The sequence below is a fragment of the Buteo buteo genome, chromosome 24 (genome assembly GCF_964188355.1).
Source record: "Buteo buteo chromosome 24, bButBut1.hap1.1, whole genome shotgun sequence".
Taxonomy (NCBI): domain Eukaryota; kingdom Metazoa; phylum Chordata; class Aves; order Accipitriformes; family Accipitridae; genus Buteo; species Buteo buteo.
In genome coordinates, this window is record NC_134194.1 from 3705807 (window position 1) to 3722531 (window position 16725).

Below are 16725 nucleotides of genomic sequence, written 5' to 3' on the forward strand. Positions count from 1 at the left end.
GCGGAACGTTGTTACCGCGGGATCTGAATTCGGTGTTTTCGGGTCGGTATTTGGGGCTAAGGGAATAATTGGCAGGCTCAGAGCTACAGTGCAGCCGCTTGAAAAGCTGAGTCCTTGACAGAGCACGTAAAGTGGGAGCTGAATGGCGGTGAGATTGCAGGGTCACTTTATTAGAGGGGCTCGAGAGCGAGTCAGAGAACCTGGAAATCGATACGAGAATTGCACAGAAAGGTGGCGGAGAGGCTCGGAGAGGGGCTGGTTGGCTGCGGGGGAGAGACGGAGGAGGAACGCCGCTGCAAAGCGGCACAGCCCGCGAGTCCTTCGCTAAGGGAGGGATGGGAGCGCGGCGTTTCTGATGCCTCGCGGCGTGCCCGTCGCCCTTCCCCTCGCAGCGAGGCACCGTGTGCCCTGGCATCTCCTCCCGGGGGTAGGTGTTTCTCTCTGCGGTTCTCCAGGCGTTGGGCAAATGGATGCTGGTCCACGGGAGAGTTCCTGGAGGTGCCTTGCAGCCGTCTGAGGGTGCAGGGAATGACGGAACGGCTGCGTCTGGCGGGTGAAGCGGCAGATCTGCGAGGTGGAGCGGCCGATGTACGAGGTGCTGGTGGCTCAGGGAGGAGCTGAATCCAACCCCTGCCTTGCAGGTCCCTGCCATAACCACAGGAGCATCCTTCCCACGCCAGGCTGGAGTGGAGTGAAGCATTAGGCTGTGAAAATTGGAAGATGTGTTATATTTTATCAGCTCGGGGTCTTATTACATTTTTTTTAGAGAGGAAATCCACACAGCTTTTGCTTCACAACAGCAGATTACAGAAATAACAAAAAATATTGATGTATCGTTGGGGAATGCGATGGCTTTGGTATCCCAGTGACTTTTCACATTCCTGGACCGCCGGGACCAGCTGTCCTGGGGAGGCAGTCAGTCCAACACTGCAAACCGGTGGGCTGAAAGGATGGGGAAATAGCAGAGATCAGTAATGCAGGCTTGCCCGGCCAGTGAGATGTGAGTGCCAAGGGTAACTTAAAGGCTTACAGACCTTGGAAATGGAGTTGACCCAGAGCGGCTGGATCCTGGACCCTCCTGGGACAGGAGGGGTGAGCTCGAGCCTGTGACCGCCCAGTAGTTCTTCGGTCCAGGGAGCAAGAACTGCCTAGAAGTTGTTTCCTACGCAAAAAGATGTGGATGGGACTGTGTCAGGCAACTTCTCCACGCAGCTGGTGGTAAGCTGGAGCAGCAGGAGCTCTGTGTTGGTGGCCTGAGCTGATGGGGGGAGAGGTCGGTGTGGTCACACTGGGAATTAACCTGCCGCCTGGTGTGTGAGCGACACGGATGTGAGCAGGGGAAGCTGGCTGGGAAGGCGAGACGTGAGGCCGATGGGTTGCTTTGGGAATGGCAGTGGAGGTGATGGAAGCCGCTGCAGGGGTTGCTGCTTTCAGACAGTACGCGATGGTTTGCCGCTCGTGCCTCGTTGGGTACACTCATGCTGAGGAATGGTATCTTCAGGAGTATTTTTATCCATTCTTACTCTTTTATCCATCGCTGTAATATCCTGCATTTTGCATGTTATAATCTGGTGCTCTGTGGGCAGTGTGGGAAGGCGGTGGTGGGGGCAGCGGGACCCCTGGCAGGGTCCACGGGTGGTCTTGCCGTGGGTGCCCAGGGCTGGCAATGGGGAGCGAGAGGTGCAGCCCCCGGCCGGAGCTGCCAGATTCGCCTTCCTGCTGCAGCTCCCGGATCATTGGGCACCTCCCTTCTTTTTGCCTTTTCCTTCTGCCCTGCCGTGAAACACTCTTCTTGGCTCATCCGTGCGGCTGCGGGATCAGCGGGGACCAAGAGACAGAGTTTCTCCCTGTGCCTTTCTTCTGCCTGGGGCGCGAGGCTGCACGAGCACGCCGACCCCGACTCCTGGTCCCTCTCGCTTGGCAGTACGAAGGCAAAAATGTCTTGGGAGTTTGCAATTTCACGTTCTTTTTTTCCCCATCTTTAAAGCTGACGATAGCGAAGGGTGAGGCTGGCCCCTGGGCATCGGCGCGATGCATCTCTTGAGCATCGGCGCGATGCATCTCTGAGCATCGCTGAAACCTGCCTGAGGTTCCCGAGCAAGCAGAGGTAATAAAGTGAACGTCTCGGTTTGGCCTTCCCCGTTGCCGGCAGATCGATAGGCAATAAACTGGATCCCACTGCCGGGCTGGAAGGGGAGGACGGAGCCTGGCCAGGGCTGTGGTGGTGGCGGGGGGAGCGGGGAGCGGAGCAGCCTGGCCTCGGAGACAATTTGTCAGCTCCTGCGGCCGGGGAGAAACAGTAAACACTCCTATTGAGGGAAAATTGCTTGTTTTGTGGTACCCAACTTTCTCCTCACCGCCAGGTCCTCGGTTCATCAGTGCCCAATTTATCCTTTATTTGGTTTTCATAAATAATTCAGAAGAGTTTGAGTAGAATAATTGAGTCTTTTGCCAACCCTAATCCCAGACAATTCAAAACAAAAAGACATTTAGATTACAATTTGAGCGTATTAGCTGTTGGGAGATTTCCAGACAACTGATCTGCTTTCCTTTACAATTTCTGTGCCGTTCTATCATTTCTAAAGTGTTCTGCTTTGATAGTTAATAATTTGAGCATTTCCAGTTCTTCATGAAAAGACAGAGGCATCGCTGTGATAAAGTGCGGGTGTGCGTGCTGCCTTTGGATGGGCGAGCTTATCTGTTTTCCAAGAAGGACTAAATAAATGAAGTAGCGAGATTGCAAATCCAGCCTGCGATGTGTCTTATCATCTTCAGGGAAATAGATACAATCGTGCTTATTTGGCTTAAAATTAAAACTAAGCTTCTACGCCGATGTGAGCTGAAGAGCCAGAGGGGATGAATTTGGGGAAGACTTAATGCAGGGAAACACGAGCCTGGGATCCACACCATGCAGAGGGGAGAAATTACACCGAGGGCTGATGCCGTCGCTGCGTTTTCCAACGCGGAGGCTGCGAGGTACGCGCGGCGGATTGCCGGAGGGTTTTGCATCTGCTGAGGATGTTGCGAAGCGTTGGTGAGGCTGGTCCAGCTGCTTCGGAGCAGCGGTGAGTGGTGTGGGATGCACGGCCAGCTGCCCGTGGGATGCTGCCTGGACGCCTGAACCGCCGAAGCCATGACCCCAGCAAAAAGCGGAGAGTACTAAAGAAATTACCTAAGTAATAATTATAAGCAAAGCAAAACATGATTAGTTTCTGACACGAGGATCAGATGGAGCCGTTCTATCTCCTGCCCATGGACGACAGCCCTGGGGGGGACCAGGGCTCCCCAGTGGGAGCTCCTGCCCGGACTGGTTGCAGGACACGCTGCAGGCTCCTCTTCATCAGTAGGAGGAAGGTGATGGGCCAGGCGTTGACATAAATCCGCCGTGGTTGCCCACCGCCGGTGTTAACCTCGAAGCGATGGGGCCCGTCCCCTCTCAAGCTGTCGCCCGGTGCTGACTTCGCTAAAGAAAACGGGGATTCTTGTTTGGGGTAAGGCTCTGGAAAGGGTGTTGCTGCGGTGGGTGCCAGCCCGCCGGGGGGAGGCAGACTGCTCAGGGCAGGTTAATGACACGGCTGGACTTTTCTGGGGGCCAGTTGCCCTGGAAAGGGTCGTCCCACGTCCCCTTTTGCTGGTCGTGCCCTGCGGCAGAAGTGTGATCGTGCCCGCTGCCCTGTGCTGCCGGCACTGTGCTGGGTGGGTTCCTGGAGGAGTTGTTTAGATTTGCGTGCCATGAAATGGTGATGCCCTGCTCCTGATCGCGTGTTCAGCCTCAGCGTTGAAATGGTTGTCCTCGGGACGCAGCTGAGTTGGTGGAGAGGGAGGTGGAGGGCACTTACGTGTCAGCAGGGTCCGGTTTGGGGAGTTTTGAAAAACTGCTGGGTGCCCAGCACCTTTGGAAACCATTCCTACCTGGCTTTTCCCACGAATCCCAAGGCCGAGTGTCTCCAAAACAGCGTTTTCTGTAACGGTTTTGCAAACGGAGCGGCGTAGAAGTGCTGCAACGCTCCTGCCCCGGTGCGGGTGGCCGGAGCAGGGAGGTGGCACCGGCCCCCGACGCTGCCCTGGACCGCGCGTGGTCCAGGCACAGGGGGAGCATCTCGTCGCCCAAAGCAGAGCGGTCCGGGGTGGGGAGGTTCGCTCGGGTTTGCGTTGTCCTCATCGGAGGTGAGCACCAGGACTGGGTAACGGAGATGTCGTTTGCCCAAATTGTGACCCTGGCAATGGGGGGTGTCAAGAAGGGGGTATGTTTGTACACCGTATTTTAGAAAACAAGGTAAAATGGGGTTACTTCACTTGTTTTGGTGTGCAGGCACTGGAAGGACTTGGACATCTCACATATCCCTTCTCGTGTTTGATTAACATTTTTCTTAATTTTTTCTTTTTAATTTCTCACACTGGCAACACAGTAAAAGGTTACTGTGGCATCCATAACCGTGCATTTGCAGCACATGGAGACTTAAAGGAAGCCGATCTCTCTCAAACTGAGCCTAATTCTGACTGTAATATGTAGGCTGTTAATTATGTTTATTGAAGGATGTGCTGAGACTGTGTCTGGCCAACTCAAATCAGGTTTATATAGATGCAGTCAAAAATGTCTCCAAGCAGATGCATCAGGAGGAAAGTACCAGTAAAATTCAGAGAGGTCCCAACATAGAAAAGGTTGTTTATGTATTGTATTTAACTCTAATTGGGTTAGCAGCTGAGACTCTGAGGATTAAACAAACTGACCTAAATACTGGTCTCAGTGGTCTTAGTTAATGTCTAGTTTCCTGCATCTCAGCCGATTTGGTTTCCCAAATACTCTCCAAAGCATGTTATCTGTATATCGAAAGTGTAAAACCATATTGTATCATTTATTGTGGTTCTGACAAAGCAATACTCATTTGGAGAATAGATTCTGTGAACAGATAAACAGCATCTGAGAAAACACCTGATCCATCCTGGCCCCCCAGAAGGTAACACAGAAGTAGCAGGGATGCAGTGGATGGAGCGAGATGGTGTCCGGGCATGATTGCTGGCACCGTCGGTTATCATTTCAGCTAATAGCAGATGGTAGAGAGGAGAAATCATCCATTTTCATTTACAATTTATTTTTATGCTGCAAGAGGCAGGATTGCTCGAATCATTGCTGTCAGGCAGGCCTCTGGAAGGAATACCTTATTTACTGTGAGGGATTTTTTTGGAATGAGTTTTTCATTGTGGTGTATTGGGGGAAGACGCTGCAGGGCCAGAAGTGAGATGGAGAACGACCCCATTTACTGTCTGAGGGGCTGGAGGATTGTCATAGAGGAGGGGTCCAGTGTCGATCTCACAGGAGATGTATTGGGTCAGGAAAAATCTCTGTGTTTGGCTGTGGATGTCTAAGCAGGCACCTAGATAACCTTTTAGTTGGATATTTTCTAGCTCTAGCGCAACCCAGCCTAGCTTTATTTTGCGTTTTGCTCCTTGGTGTGCAATCGCCACTGGAGCAATCGAGCCCTGATGGGTACCTTTAGTTTTTGGCTGTCCGCGCTCGGGGCAGTGAGGTGACATGATGGGGACACAGAGTTGTGATGGGGAAACAGAGTTGCTCGGGGCAGCGAGGTGGCTCTGTGTTTCCCCCAGCTTCATTCATGTCAAGAACATTATTTCTCCAAGTAAGGCTGAACGTGGAGAAGCCCCCAGTTTCTGTACACCGCTCGGTGTTTGGAGTAGGTATTCGTGTGGCTGTGTTGAAAATATTGATCGCCTAAAGAGAAAGCAGCGTGTTGTTTCTTTAGTTTAATACAACTTTTTTTGGTGCGTGTCTCGGCCAGGCTTGCACCCTGCGGCTGGATTTCACGTCTGCCCGGGCTGTGGCACCTCGCAGGGGTTGCAGCCGCAGGGGCTCGGACTCTCGGCGCTGCCTGGCCAAGCAGGGGAGTCCGTCCCTGCCTGCGTGACTTCTTCTCCTGCCCAAATCTCACCCTGGAGGTGACATAAAACGCCACCCTGAAGCCGTCCCGATGGGGACGCAGGCACTCACCGCGCTGTCCTTTGGGGACCGATTCCGGGACACCCTCCCCGACCACACGTGCCCCCAGCCTCTGCCAGTCCCCTTCACCCTGCCTCTTGGATTTTGTTTTTTTTTTGTTCACCGGCGCAGGTTTTCCGGACGGATCTGATAACGGCCATGAAGATCCCCGACTCCTTCCAGCTGAGCCCCGACGAGTACTACGTCCTGGCCGATCCCTGGAGGCAGGAGTGGGAGAAGGGCGTCCAGGTGCCGGCGAGCGCCGAGGCCATCCCTGAGCCCGTGGTCAGGTAAGCGAGCGGGGTCCCCTCCGTGGGGTCCCCTCCGTGGGGTCCCCTCTGCAGGATCCCTTAGGGCTGGACCCCTCCGTGGGGTCCCTTCTGCCTCGGTGGGGTGCCCACCATCTCGGAGAGCGTGTAAAGGGGATGCGCGGAGACATCCCACCGCACCCTGCCACGGTTGATTTCTGGAAGTTGATTTCTGAAAGTCCCTCTTGGGTGCGCCCGGTTTTTCTCGGGCAGCGGCGAGGAGCCGTGCCAGGCAGGCCAGCTCCTTGTTTGCTTTTGGTCGGGGAATTTTAAAAAGGTCTGATAAAATCAAAGGGAGGATAAAAAAAAAACCAACAGAAAACCACCCAGAACGTCAGCCTCTGCCTGGCTGGTTGATGCATCTCCGTCTAGAAGCACGTGGCTGTGCCGTTCGTATTTCACGGCAGGGGTGCAGGAGTTGGCCCTTAAATTAAAAACTTCGCTCTTTACCATGCAAGCTGTTCGTGCGTATTGGAAACGTGATGGGCATGCTGAGATTCGGGGCTTGGGAAAAGGAGCCCGGCGAATAGACAGGCATCTCCTGGATCTTGTAGAGACGATGTCTATCGGCCTAGATCGGTGTCTCATTAGCTATTTTAAAATAGGGAACTGAGTTTTAAAATAGACACTTAAACAGCTGCTCGGGCAGAAAAGAAACTTCACCATGTGCAGGGATTATCCCAGGGCGATGGCCGAAGCCGTGGGGGGAAAAGGCTGGTGCTGTCGGTGGGTGGAAGCGGGCAGGTTGGAAAGGGACCCCAAAACTCGCAGGGTTGGACCCCGAAACTCGCAGGGTGGGACCCGAAAGCTGGCAGGGTTTGCAGGAGCTTTGCAGCTCTCGTGCTCCCTTCGTGGCGCGCGACCCTGGGCGCGCATCCTGCAAAAACCCTCGCAAAAGCATCGTGCCGGCGTGGTGCTGGGGCTGCGCGTGGGAGCGGGGCGGCTGCGGGGGGACGCGTTTTGCCGAGGGATTTGGGTAAGGCACGGAGGCCGGCGGAGGCTCCGCTTGTCCCACAGCAACAGCAGCTGCTGCTGCAGCTGCCGACCCCGCTTCTGAAGTAAACTTTTGTGTACGTTCCCCTTCCTCCCCCGGGGAAAACAGAGAAAGAAATGAAACTTTAATGAGTCTGAACACATCAAAAGGGAAGTTGTAAAGGGGGCTGTTGAGTTGATTTAATCCTTGGGAAAAAAAAAAAAAAAAAAAAGAGAGAGGGGGGAAAAAAACCCCTATGTGTGGAATATCTTTTTTTAGTTGTCTTTGATAGCTAACCGCAGTCTGGACTCACAAGCGCTCTGCTCCCCAGCTGAGGGCTCATGCCGGTGCTATTTCCAGCTGAAAAGTGATAGCTCGGCGCTGCCTGGGCTGGCGGTGCCCATGTAAAGCCAGCCCCAACAGCGGGCTGCCTGCGGGCGCTGCTTCCCGGCGTTCCGTCGGGTGAGGGTTTTGCATCCCAGACCTCTGAGCTCGGGGGGCTGCCGGGGCATGGGGCAGGCTGCAGACATGCCCCTCTGCTTTTCCCTGAGCCCTTATTTTTGGAGGTCCCGGGGCAGCTCTGCCAATGCCTGGTGCAGGTCGTCCCTCCCAGGTCCCCATCCCACTCTGTCCCGCTCTGGTACCAGCTCTTTCCCAATATCTTTCACATTTTTGGGGGCCGCTATCTTGTTTCTTCTGAGTCCTCTCTCCTCTAGACCAAGCAGATCCATTTATTTTAAGCTTCCATCAAAGGTCGTGTTTTCTGGAGTTGTGAACATTTTTGTCACCGTCTTCCAGGCTTCCCCTGGTTTTGCCCGTGTCACCACAGGGACATGCCCACGGGCTTCGGAGGGGACATCAGACACCCCACCACAGCCTGGCACTGCCCACTCACCTTCAGCTTGGGTTTCACTTCCACCATCAGATCCTCCTCTGAAGAATTTCCTAATTCTTGGGGTTATTTTGCTCATTTGATTATTCTCGAGCTCGGTGCTATTCCATAATCCTTGACGAATTGCCTCTTGCAATAGTTCCAGCTCTTTCTTCCCATCAGATCCTCCTCTGAAGAATTTCCTAATTCTTGGGGTTATTTTGCTCATTTGATTATTCTCGAGCTCGGTGCTATTCCATAATCCTTGACGAATTGCCTCTTGCAATAGTTCCAGCTCTTTCTTCCATGCCTCAACACCGTTTTGAGTTCAAGCCTTGCTCTCCAAAGAGTTTGTGACTTCCCCTTCGTCGGAGTTAAACTCGGCAGACCGAGCAAGCGTACCCCGTGTCCGTGCGGGGAAGCCTGGCCCCGCAGAGGTCTCGGCACAGCCCACGGACACCGGCGAGCATCTCCTGATAGGTATCGTTGAAGCCTCGCTAAGTCAAGACGGGTCCCCTTTGCTCCTCTCCTATCCACCCACCACCGAGGTCCCAGCCCGTGTCGGGTGGTTCTTACCCTGTGTTATTTTCTGCGTGCGTTCACAGAGATGGCTTGTTTGTTTCGGTGGTTTTCCTGAGTTTTATTTTTAAAGGCAGATAATGTGTGTCGTCTTCTGGTCATCTGAAATCTGAGCCGTTCTCTGTGACCTCTCCAAGATCCTCGTTCGTGGCTCCATCACTCTCAGCTAATCCCAGGTGGATTTCTGCAGCCCCTCTGGGTTGCGACATGCCCCTCTCATCCCAGGCTGCTCCTTCGGGGCTGCTGCGGGATCGTGCTGCTTACTCACAGCCTTGTCTTCCTCGGAGTTCTTTCCTCTCTTGTTGCTCCATCTCTCTGTCCTGCACCGTGTCTCATCTGCCTGAACCATCTCTCTTTGGTGGCAAGACAGCAGGCATGGCCTGAAGGGCTTTGTCCTCGGACTGAAGCCCGTTGAGGACATTTTGCCTTCGCTAGTGCGATGTGAGTGGAATGAAGAGCTCATTTTATGGCAGCGTTAATGGTTACACCTGGTTCGTGGCCATGATGCGCATCCCAGGGGAACAAGGGGTGACACTGCCAGATTTTTTTTAATCAGGACAGCATCTCTCCACGTGCACACCAGAAGGTGAAGCAGAGACGGGTGTGCTCCTCCCGAGCAGTTCTCCCTCCGATAGCATCCCTGCCCTCGATGTTTTCCCACGTGGGCCGCCGATGTGAGAGTCGGAGATGGAGAGAGCAGCGTTTGGACTGCCTGGGACAGATGAAGACTGCAGTCCCGTTCGTATCGCCAGTGTTAGACAACTCCCTCTTGCAGCTTGCCCTCCTTTGGAGAAATGTCAAGTAGTTTTTTCCAGGAGATGACTATATTTCATCTGCCTAAAGAGAGCAGCCTTAAAAGGCCTTACAGCTCCATGTACCTCCCTAGTTTAATTGCTTTAATTTGTCCCTGTCTCCATCCCAGCAGCAGCGAGCGGGCACCTTGCTGGTCCCACCTGAGCTGCTGATTTTGTTTTCACCCTGCGGGTGCTGCCCCATGGGCTCTGCACCACTTTCCCCCTTTGCTTCCAAACTTCCCTTTTTCCCTACTCAAAACAAAAAATTTCACCTAAACCCAGCAGATCCTCCCTGTGTCGGATATGGGCAATTGGAATTCTTCTCTCTGCTGAAAAAAAAGCCCAGCACCGATTTTTTTGTAGACTGGGGAAATTTGGAGCCCAGCAACTGCTGCTCTTTCTCGCTGTCGGGGCAGCGTTTTGCTTCCCCCCCCCATCTCGAAGGTGTAATGCAAGGGTGTAACGGAGTATCCTGCCCCTCGTTCTGCAGCAGCAGGGAATGGATGCCCGTGGGAATCCAGTCCTAACGTTGTCACTCCCGACAGCCATTTCCATGTGAAATTCCCAGAGGGAGGTGGGGGGGGGGAGAAGCCACTAGAGCCCCGGGAGCTGGAGAGCAGGCAAGCACTGCCAGCAAAATAATACTCAGCCCATCATCCTGCGACCCCAGGGGTCTGGTTCCTGGGCTGAACGATCGGCAGCGAGCAGGTTTTGTGGCGGAGGGTGCGAGAGTCGCTTCCCACTCCAGAGACGGATCTCACCCTCGGAAAAGTGCCTTGTACGCAGCCGCTGCTGCTCTTTTCATCTCTCGCCTGGGCGCTTGGAAACCAGCTCTTCCTACCCGCGCCCTGCCTCTAGGTTTTGTACCTCCAAAGCTGAAAATTAGATTTTTGAAACATTTTATTTTTTCTGGAGCTCTAAAATGTCAAAAGCTGGGGGTGAGACAGAAGGAAAGAGCTGTATTTTAAGGAATGCTTTCCCCAGAAAGCAACTGTCTCAAAATGCCTTCGCTAAGAGCCACCTTAAACTCGAGGGACCTTTCTAGGTTAGCACAAATCGCAGTGCAGTTGCAAGGAAAGCGGTGGGGGAAGAGGTGCAGCATCTCTTGCCTCGGTGTCCTGGGAGGCACGGATGCTGCCGACGGCCACCCGTGTGCCAGGGTTATCGGGCAGCGCAGGAGTTCATCTCTTTCCTCTCCACAATCATTTCTGGCTCGTCACTACTGAAAAGGGTTTTATTTTGTACGGTAACACGCCTGAGAATTGCCCAAGGCTTGAAGGGCTCCAGTGTGGCGAGAAAAGCTGCTTGCAGTCGGATGAGAGCAGGGGAATGAGGATTCGAGGCGAGTTTCCCTTCCGACAGGCAGGGAGCGGCAGGCTGGCATCCTCTGCCCGCGCCGTCTCCAGGTCACCCGCCTTGGGATGTGGGTGGTGGTGATGCTACATCCCAGCGATGACAGTACATCCCACCTCCGTTAGAGCCCGTAGCCGAGGGATCTCCACTGGCTTTCCAGAGCCTTACACCCCCTCTGTGAGCTCTACAGTTATCTTGCAGTTGGGTAAACTGAGGCACGGGGATTTCCACCATGAGTCAGTGGTAGAGCCAGGTACAAGGTCCCAGTCTGGTGTGGGAGTGCAGCTGGGTGCTGGATACGATGTTGGAGCATCTCAGCACGGCTTGAGTTTAAGGATTATGCAAGGTAAAGTAGGAGGAAGAGTTACTGCAATGGCCTCGGAGCACCAGGGCTGCAGGTACCACTCCTGTTGTAAATGGGAAAGAGAAGCTTTAGATGAGCTTTGTCTTCCCAGAATCACGCCGTGATACACCCAAGAGGAAAGTGGGCCTTGCTGGTTTGCCACGGGTGCTTGTACGAGGGTGTGAAGCCCTTTTTGCAGAGCGGGTGTGCAGGGACCCGAGCCGGGCTCATCCCTACCCACCGGCAGCGATGCCGGTGCCATGCACGGCGATGCGTCGAGGTTGCTCAGCAGAGCATCCCTCCATAAAGCAGCGGCACCTACATGGTGTTTTATGCACCTGTACGGGTTTTAATTCCTCCTTTATTTAACGATTTAGCATTTTTGGCATGTGGCTCCTTCCCCGGGCTGACAGGGATGCAGGCAGGATCTAGAGGTGGCTCTTGGATCTCGCATTAAGCCACATTAATATGTGCTGTAGGTTCTGTTTCCTGTGAATTTGCACACAGCGGGAGGACGAGCAGGAAGGCTGCTTCTTGCTGGCAGGCTTCCCAGATATTCTTGGTGTTGCAGATCCCTACTTGCATCGTTGCTGTGGCCCTGTTTTATCAGAAAACAGCAAGTGCTGTGGCAACAGGAAGGCACAACCTCCGCGAGTACCGGCTCGGCGATGCCGTCCGCGACATCGGCGTGGCGTTTGTGTCACTCTCCCGTCCTCCTCCCTCGCGTCCCCTCTGGTCCTTCTCCTCCGATGGCCACGCACGCAGGTAAAGCAGCTCCTTGCTGCGCCGCTGGGCACGCGTCGAGCTGGTGCGGGGCTGGCTGTGCCCGGATTGCGATGTGGAGCTGCCCGGCATTCACCTCCTTCGGGCTGTGTCGCTCTTTAGTGGGCTCCAGTCCCATAAAGAGTTGCCCCGACATCTCCAGGAGGTCCAGCGGTTCTTTGAGAGGGTGCGGGGTTGTTGGCAGCGGTGTTCCATGTTGCGGTTTTGCGCTACCAGCATCGTTGCAAAAGAGAGCAAGAGGAGGCACACAGAGCAGGTCAGCCCGCGGGGAGCGGTGTTGGAAGTGAGTGTGCTGGGGCGGGGAGGAGAATTAACTGGTGCACCAGTAATGGGTGTAGGAGTAGGGCACGTCCCTGCTCTTCTTCCCTTCTTCTCCTGGTGAGCGGAGGCCAACTCATCCCAGCAGGGCTGGATGCCACATCCAGAACAGCCAGCACAGGGAGGGAGCGGCTCCAGCGAAGGGAGAAAATAACGCCGGGAGCGATCTTGGCCGCGGCGTGGAGCGTGGTAGCGCCGAGGAGCCGCGGCCAGGCTGGCCCGGCAGCGGGACGGCACGATGCAAACGTCCCAGCAATGCCTGGATTTCACCTCTCCCTCTTCCTCCGAGGGAGCCCTGGATGGCGGCCAGGCTGTATCCCTGCGGCAGCACGGCTCCCAGCCCGGGGAGGGCTTTCCGAGGCTTCGTTCTCAGCGTGTGCTGTTATGAACCAGCACACTTTGTTCTCGAGTGTTGAGATTGGACTTCCTTTCCTCGGTCGGCGACGGAGGCTGGCTGTTGACTCATCAGCAGCTTCCCTTGGGCTTTGCTGCAGAAGGGGCAGGCAGGATTCTGCAGCAGTTTGTGTATCTTTTGGAGCAGAGCTTTTTTTTTTTTTAACATGATCTTTTTTTTTGTTCCTTTTCTTTTTTTTTTTTTTTTTCCCCTTCCCTCCAGCTCATCGTGAAAAACGCGTGAGTTTGGGGCTTGCAGATGGCACGCTGGTGATTTTACAAAGGGCTATTTCTTGGGTCAGTTATCACCATTCTGTGGCTGCCTGCCCTTAAATACGCCTGGATTCTGGTATGCTTCAGAAATAACATGTACGCTTCCCTTTCAAGATCTGAGACTCTGCTCTGATCAAAAGAAATAAAAATCCCAACTGCCCTAGGCCTAAATGTTTAGATCACAAGCTCTGGGACATGGGAGCGTGGGGAGAGGGAAGCTTGCTGCCTGCATGCTCCGCACGCTCCCGGGGACCCCCGCCGTGACGCCTGCCCGCGGCGAGGACGGGCTGGCCGGTGGCACTGATCCAGGGCAGCAAAAAAAAAAAATAAATCCCCAGTGATGTAACATCAGCGAATTCCCTCTGCAGCCGTGCCACTGGGAAAGGGAGGTTTCCAGTCGGATCCGCTCAGGCAGCCCTTGTTCCCGGCAAGCAGCGGGGAGGGATGGGTTGTTTGCAGGGGGGTCTGTCCTGCCGGTCTTTGAGATACCTGATTTAGGATGGGGTGAGTCGCGTCCGTGGCAGCAGCGGTTCTGTGGTTCGGAGGACCCGGGCAGTGCAAAAGGTGGTATCGGCGCTGCAGAGGGTTGTTGGTTTGTGCCCGTTGCCTGCAAAGGACTAAGCGTGATTTACTTTGTCTGTTACTTGTAATCATTTCTGTTTTACAGTCTGCTTGACAAGTTCTCGTGTGGGCTTTCAGCAAGCCCTCACCTTTATTAGCTTGCTACGGGAAACGTGTTAATCCAGCCTGTTCTTACCTAGTACCGAGCCACTTGGACTTCTATTTTGAATGTTTGCTAATCCTCCCAGTGGATGCCTGTGGTTTATACTGGATCAAGCTCACAGAAAGTCAAGTGTATTTCAGCAGTAAACGTATAGAATGAGCAAGCTTGATTTCCTGCGGCTGCGTAACAAGGTTTATGGCTCTCAGGACAGACTCTGGTTTGGTACAGCCTCAGGAGCCTCCACATCTCACTCCATCACCTCCGCTCTCCATCCAGAACCATGAATTTAGTGTATAGTTGGGCAAACCCTAGCAGATCTCATTGCTGCTGCTTGCAACCGCAGCAGTAATTAAATCACCTCTTAGTGATTTAGTGCACCTTGCGTCCCGATTGAACAATACAAGAAACTATTACTCTTAAGTGCTCTTCAGAGTGATGGGAGGAGCAGGACAGCCCGGCAGCAGGAATAGCTGCGTGGTTCTTGGTGCTGCCGTGGCTATAATCCCGTTGAATTTAGGGGAAGCCTGCATTGCTAGAAAGTGAGCTTTACCATGTTCCCAGGACCATGGTGAGGTGGAGGAGAGCTGGCAGGTGGTTTTTTTCGGTGCACTTGAAGAGGATCTGGAAAATGCACCAAGACAAGTGTAGCTGCATAGCAGTACGTGGATGGTGCAAGAGGCAGACGGATCCCTCCCGGTTTTGTGGGATGGGCTGTGCGCTGCTGCAAGTGACTCAGCGTCAAAACCGTTCTCATGTGTTTCAGGGTTCAGCGTTAGTGCAGTGATTCAAAACACATTAAAAAAGGCTGGATGCTGCCTTTTCAAATTCCTCAAAGCTTTGCTTTCATTGGGTTGGTTTTCTCTAAGGAGACCCGTGCGCTGGCGCTGTGCTCATCACAGGAATAGTCATCTTTGTGCCCCCGTCTGTATTTCAAGCTTTCCGATGCTCAGCTCCGTTGGCAGCAGGGTTGGGGGGATTTGGCCAATTCCCGATCTGCTGCGACTCGTGCCCGCAGCCCCTGCTCAGAGCATCGCAGGTGCAGGGCTGCAGCCGTCGCTCGCAGCCTCTGCCTCTGGTCCCTGATAGTAGATGGACACAAATACGAGTGGAGCTGTTTCTGTTACTGAAATAACAGTGGAAACATTATCTGGCTGAGATAATTAATTCCAGATGCTTTAACGTTAGTAGCTTGGCTTAAGTTACATGAAGAAGCAACGTTTTTCGTCTTTTTATATCCAGGGAACATACACTCGAGTGTCCCTGCCTTCCCTAGTAGCAACTCCAAGATATATATATTGCTTAAATGGAAACGAGCAGAATCCTAGCAGCCCTGCTGGCTGGGTTTGGAGGAGGTTGGCGTGCAACACAGGTCCCCGAAGGGCCACCAGGTAGGTCAGTGGTGCTCGGGGAGAAGGAGAGCAGCACCCATGGGTGCTGGCGTTGGCTCTGCCTGGGTCGCCCCTGGGGAGCAGATGCCGCCTGAGCATCCCCTGCAGCTGCCCTGGGGTCGTTTCTGCCGTGTTTTGCTGGTTTTCAGAGCGAGAGGAGCAGCAGGGGCTGTGCCTCCTCCCAGCAGCGGGTCTGAGCCCCCTCCTGCTGCCTTCCATGCCGCCGTTAAGGCTGAACGAGAGAGAAAAGGGGGAAAGGAATACGAAGAAGGATCCTTGCACAGCACCGAAAATGATGTGTGTATTTTGCTCTCAGCCCAGACACTGCTTTTGTCTAGTCAACCAGAAAAACATCTGCGTTTTGTTGTTCCAGCCAGCCCACCAGCAAACCGCTGCCTGGCCATCGCTGTCTGTCCGTGCAGCCGTGGTTTTCTTCTGCGCAGAAGTTGTGCAGATGAACCCCGCTGTGAAATGGTGCCCGTCCTCTCCTCCACCTCGGGAAGGCGGACGCTGCTCTGCAATTTCCCGACGCTGCACCTGAACGCTTCTTTACCAGGTCCCTTCTCTGGTCTACATTGAAATGATTTTCTGGGCACTGAATCAGAGTTGAGACTTAAATAATTCATTTGTTGAGCTAAATCTCGGTGAGATTTAGGCTGGAGTATAAACGTGAGAAAGACAGGGACATCAACACTCTGGTCTTTATCTAGTCTTCTGAGTATCAGCCTTTTTATATGGTGATAAACAGCTCAGAAACGAAATTGGAAAAGCTGTCTGGATTTAACAAGATGGCTGTTTAGTGCCTCCTGTTCACTTGTTTTCCTCTTTTTATCACATCAAAGAAGAGTGAATCACTTTCTCCTTAGAGGATTACATTATTCCAGAGGCCTGGAAGGACCCACTCTGGTTACAGGCTGTTACTGGAGGAGATTTTAGATTGTGAGGGGAAAACGGAGCCTTTTTCTTGCTGCACCTGTTAATTGTGATTTGGACCTTCAGCTGCATTTCTGTAAAACTTCCAGAACCTGCCTGTATAAATCCTCAACTGCCGGCACCACGTGAGGGGCCACCCTACCCCGTCCTTAACGTTTTGCACAGAAATAGGATTGTCACAGGGGGATTTCCAAAGGCAAACGGCGAGACCCTGGCTGGTCCCGGAGCCAAAAGGAGTTTCCCAGCCGAGACACGTGCACGGTGCCGGGGCTGCGGAGCTGCGCGGCACCAGTCGCTGTACGCTCCTGATCGCGGGGGGATGTTTTAAAAGCCGATAATGACCGTTTTTAATATTCACTGGGTAGCGCCGAGTGTCCCGGGTTCAGCTGGGAAAAACAACAGCTAAAGGGATGGTGGGTGTAGCTGAGCTGCACTGTCCTGGGCTGGTCCCTGCCTGGCAGAGGACACCGGGATCCCTGAAGCATCCCAGGGTCCCTGAAGCATCCCGGGGTCCCTGAAGCATCCCGGGGTCCCTGACGCATCCCGGGGTCCGTGACACATCTCCAGTGCAGGAGGGATGGGGTGCGCAGCCTGCGCAGCCACCCAGGCATTACGTCACCCGGAGCCACACTCACTGGCTGCTGGTACCCGGAGGGCAGGACACTGCTGCAAGCAGCATTAACCCCTTCCTGAGCAT

The 16725-nt window shown here is 53.9% G+C and overlaps 1 protein-coding gene across 7 annotated transcripts in view; it reads left to right on the forward strand.

The window, feature by feature from the left end:
* JADE2 (jade family PHD finger 2) overlaps positions 1-16725 on the forward strand; it is an 84846-nt gene that overhangs the window by 17298 nt on the left and 50823 nt on the right. For 4 of the 7 annotated variants that reach the window (XM_075056555.1, XM_075056560.1, XM_075056557.1 and 1 more), the window contains exon 4: positions 6128-6285. The exons of the other annotated variants lie outside the window; for them this stretch is intronic. In XM_075056555.1, the coding sequence (XP_074912656.1) occupies positions 6128-6285 (158 nt within the window). The remainder of the gene's footprint in view (positions 1-6127; positions 6286-16725) is intronic. 7 annotated transcript variants of the gene reach the window in all.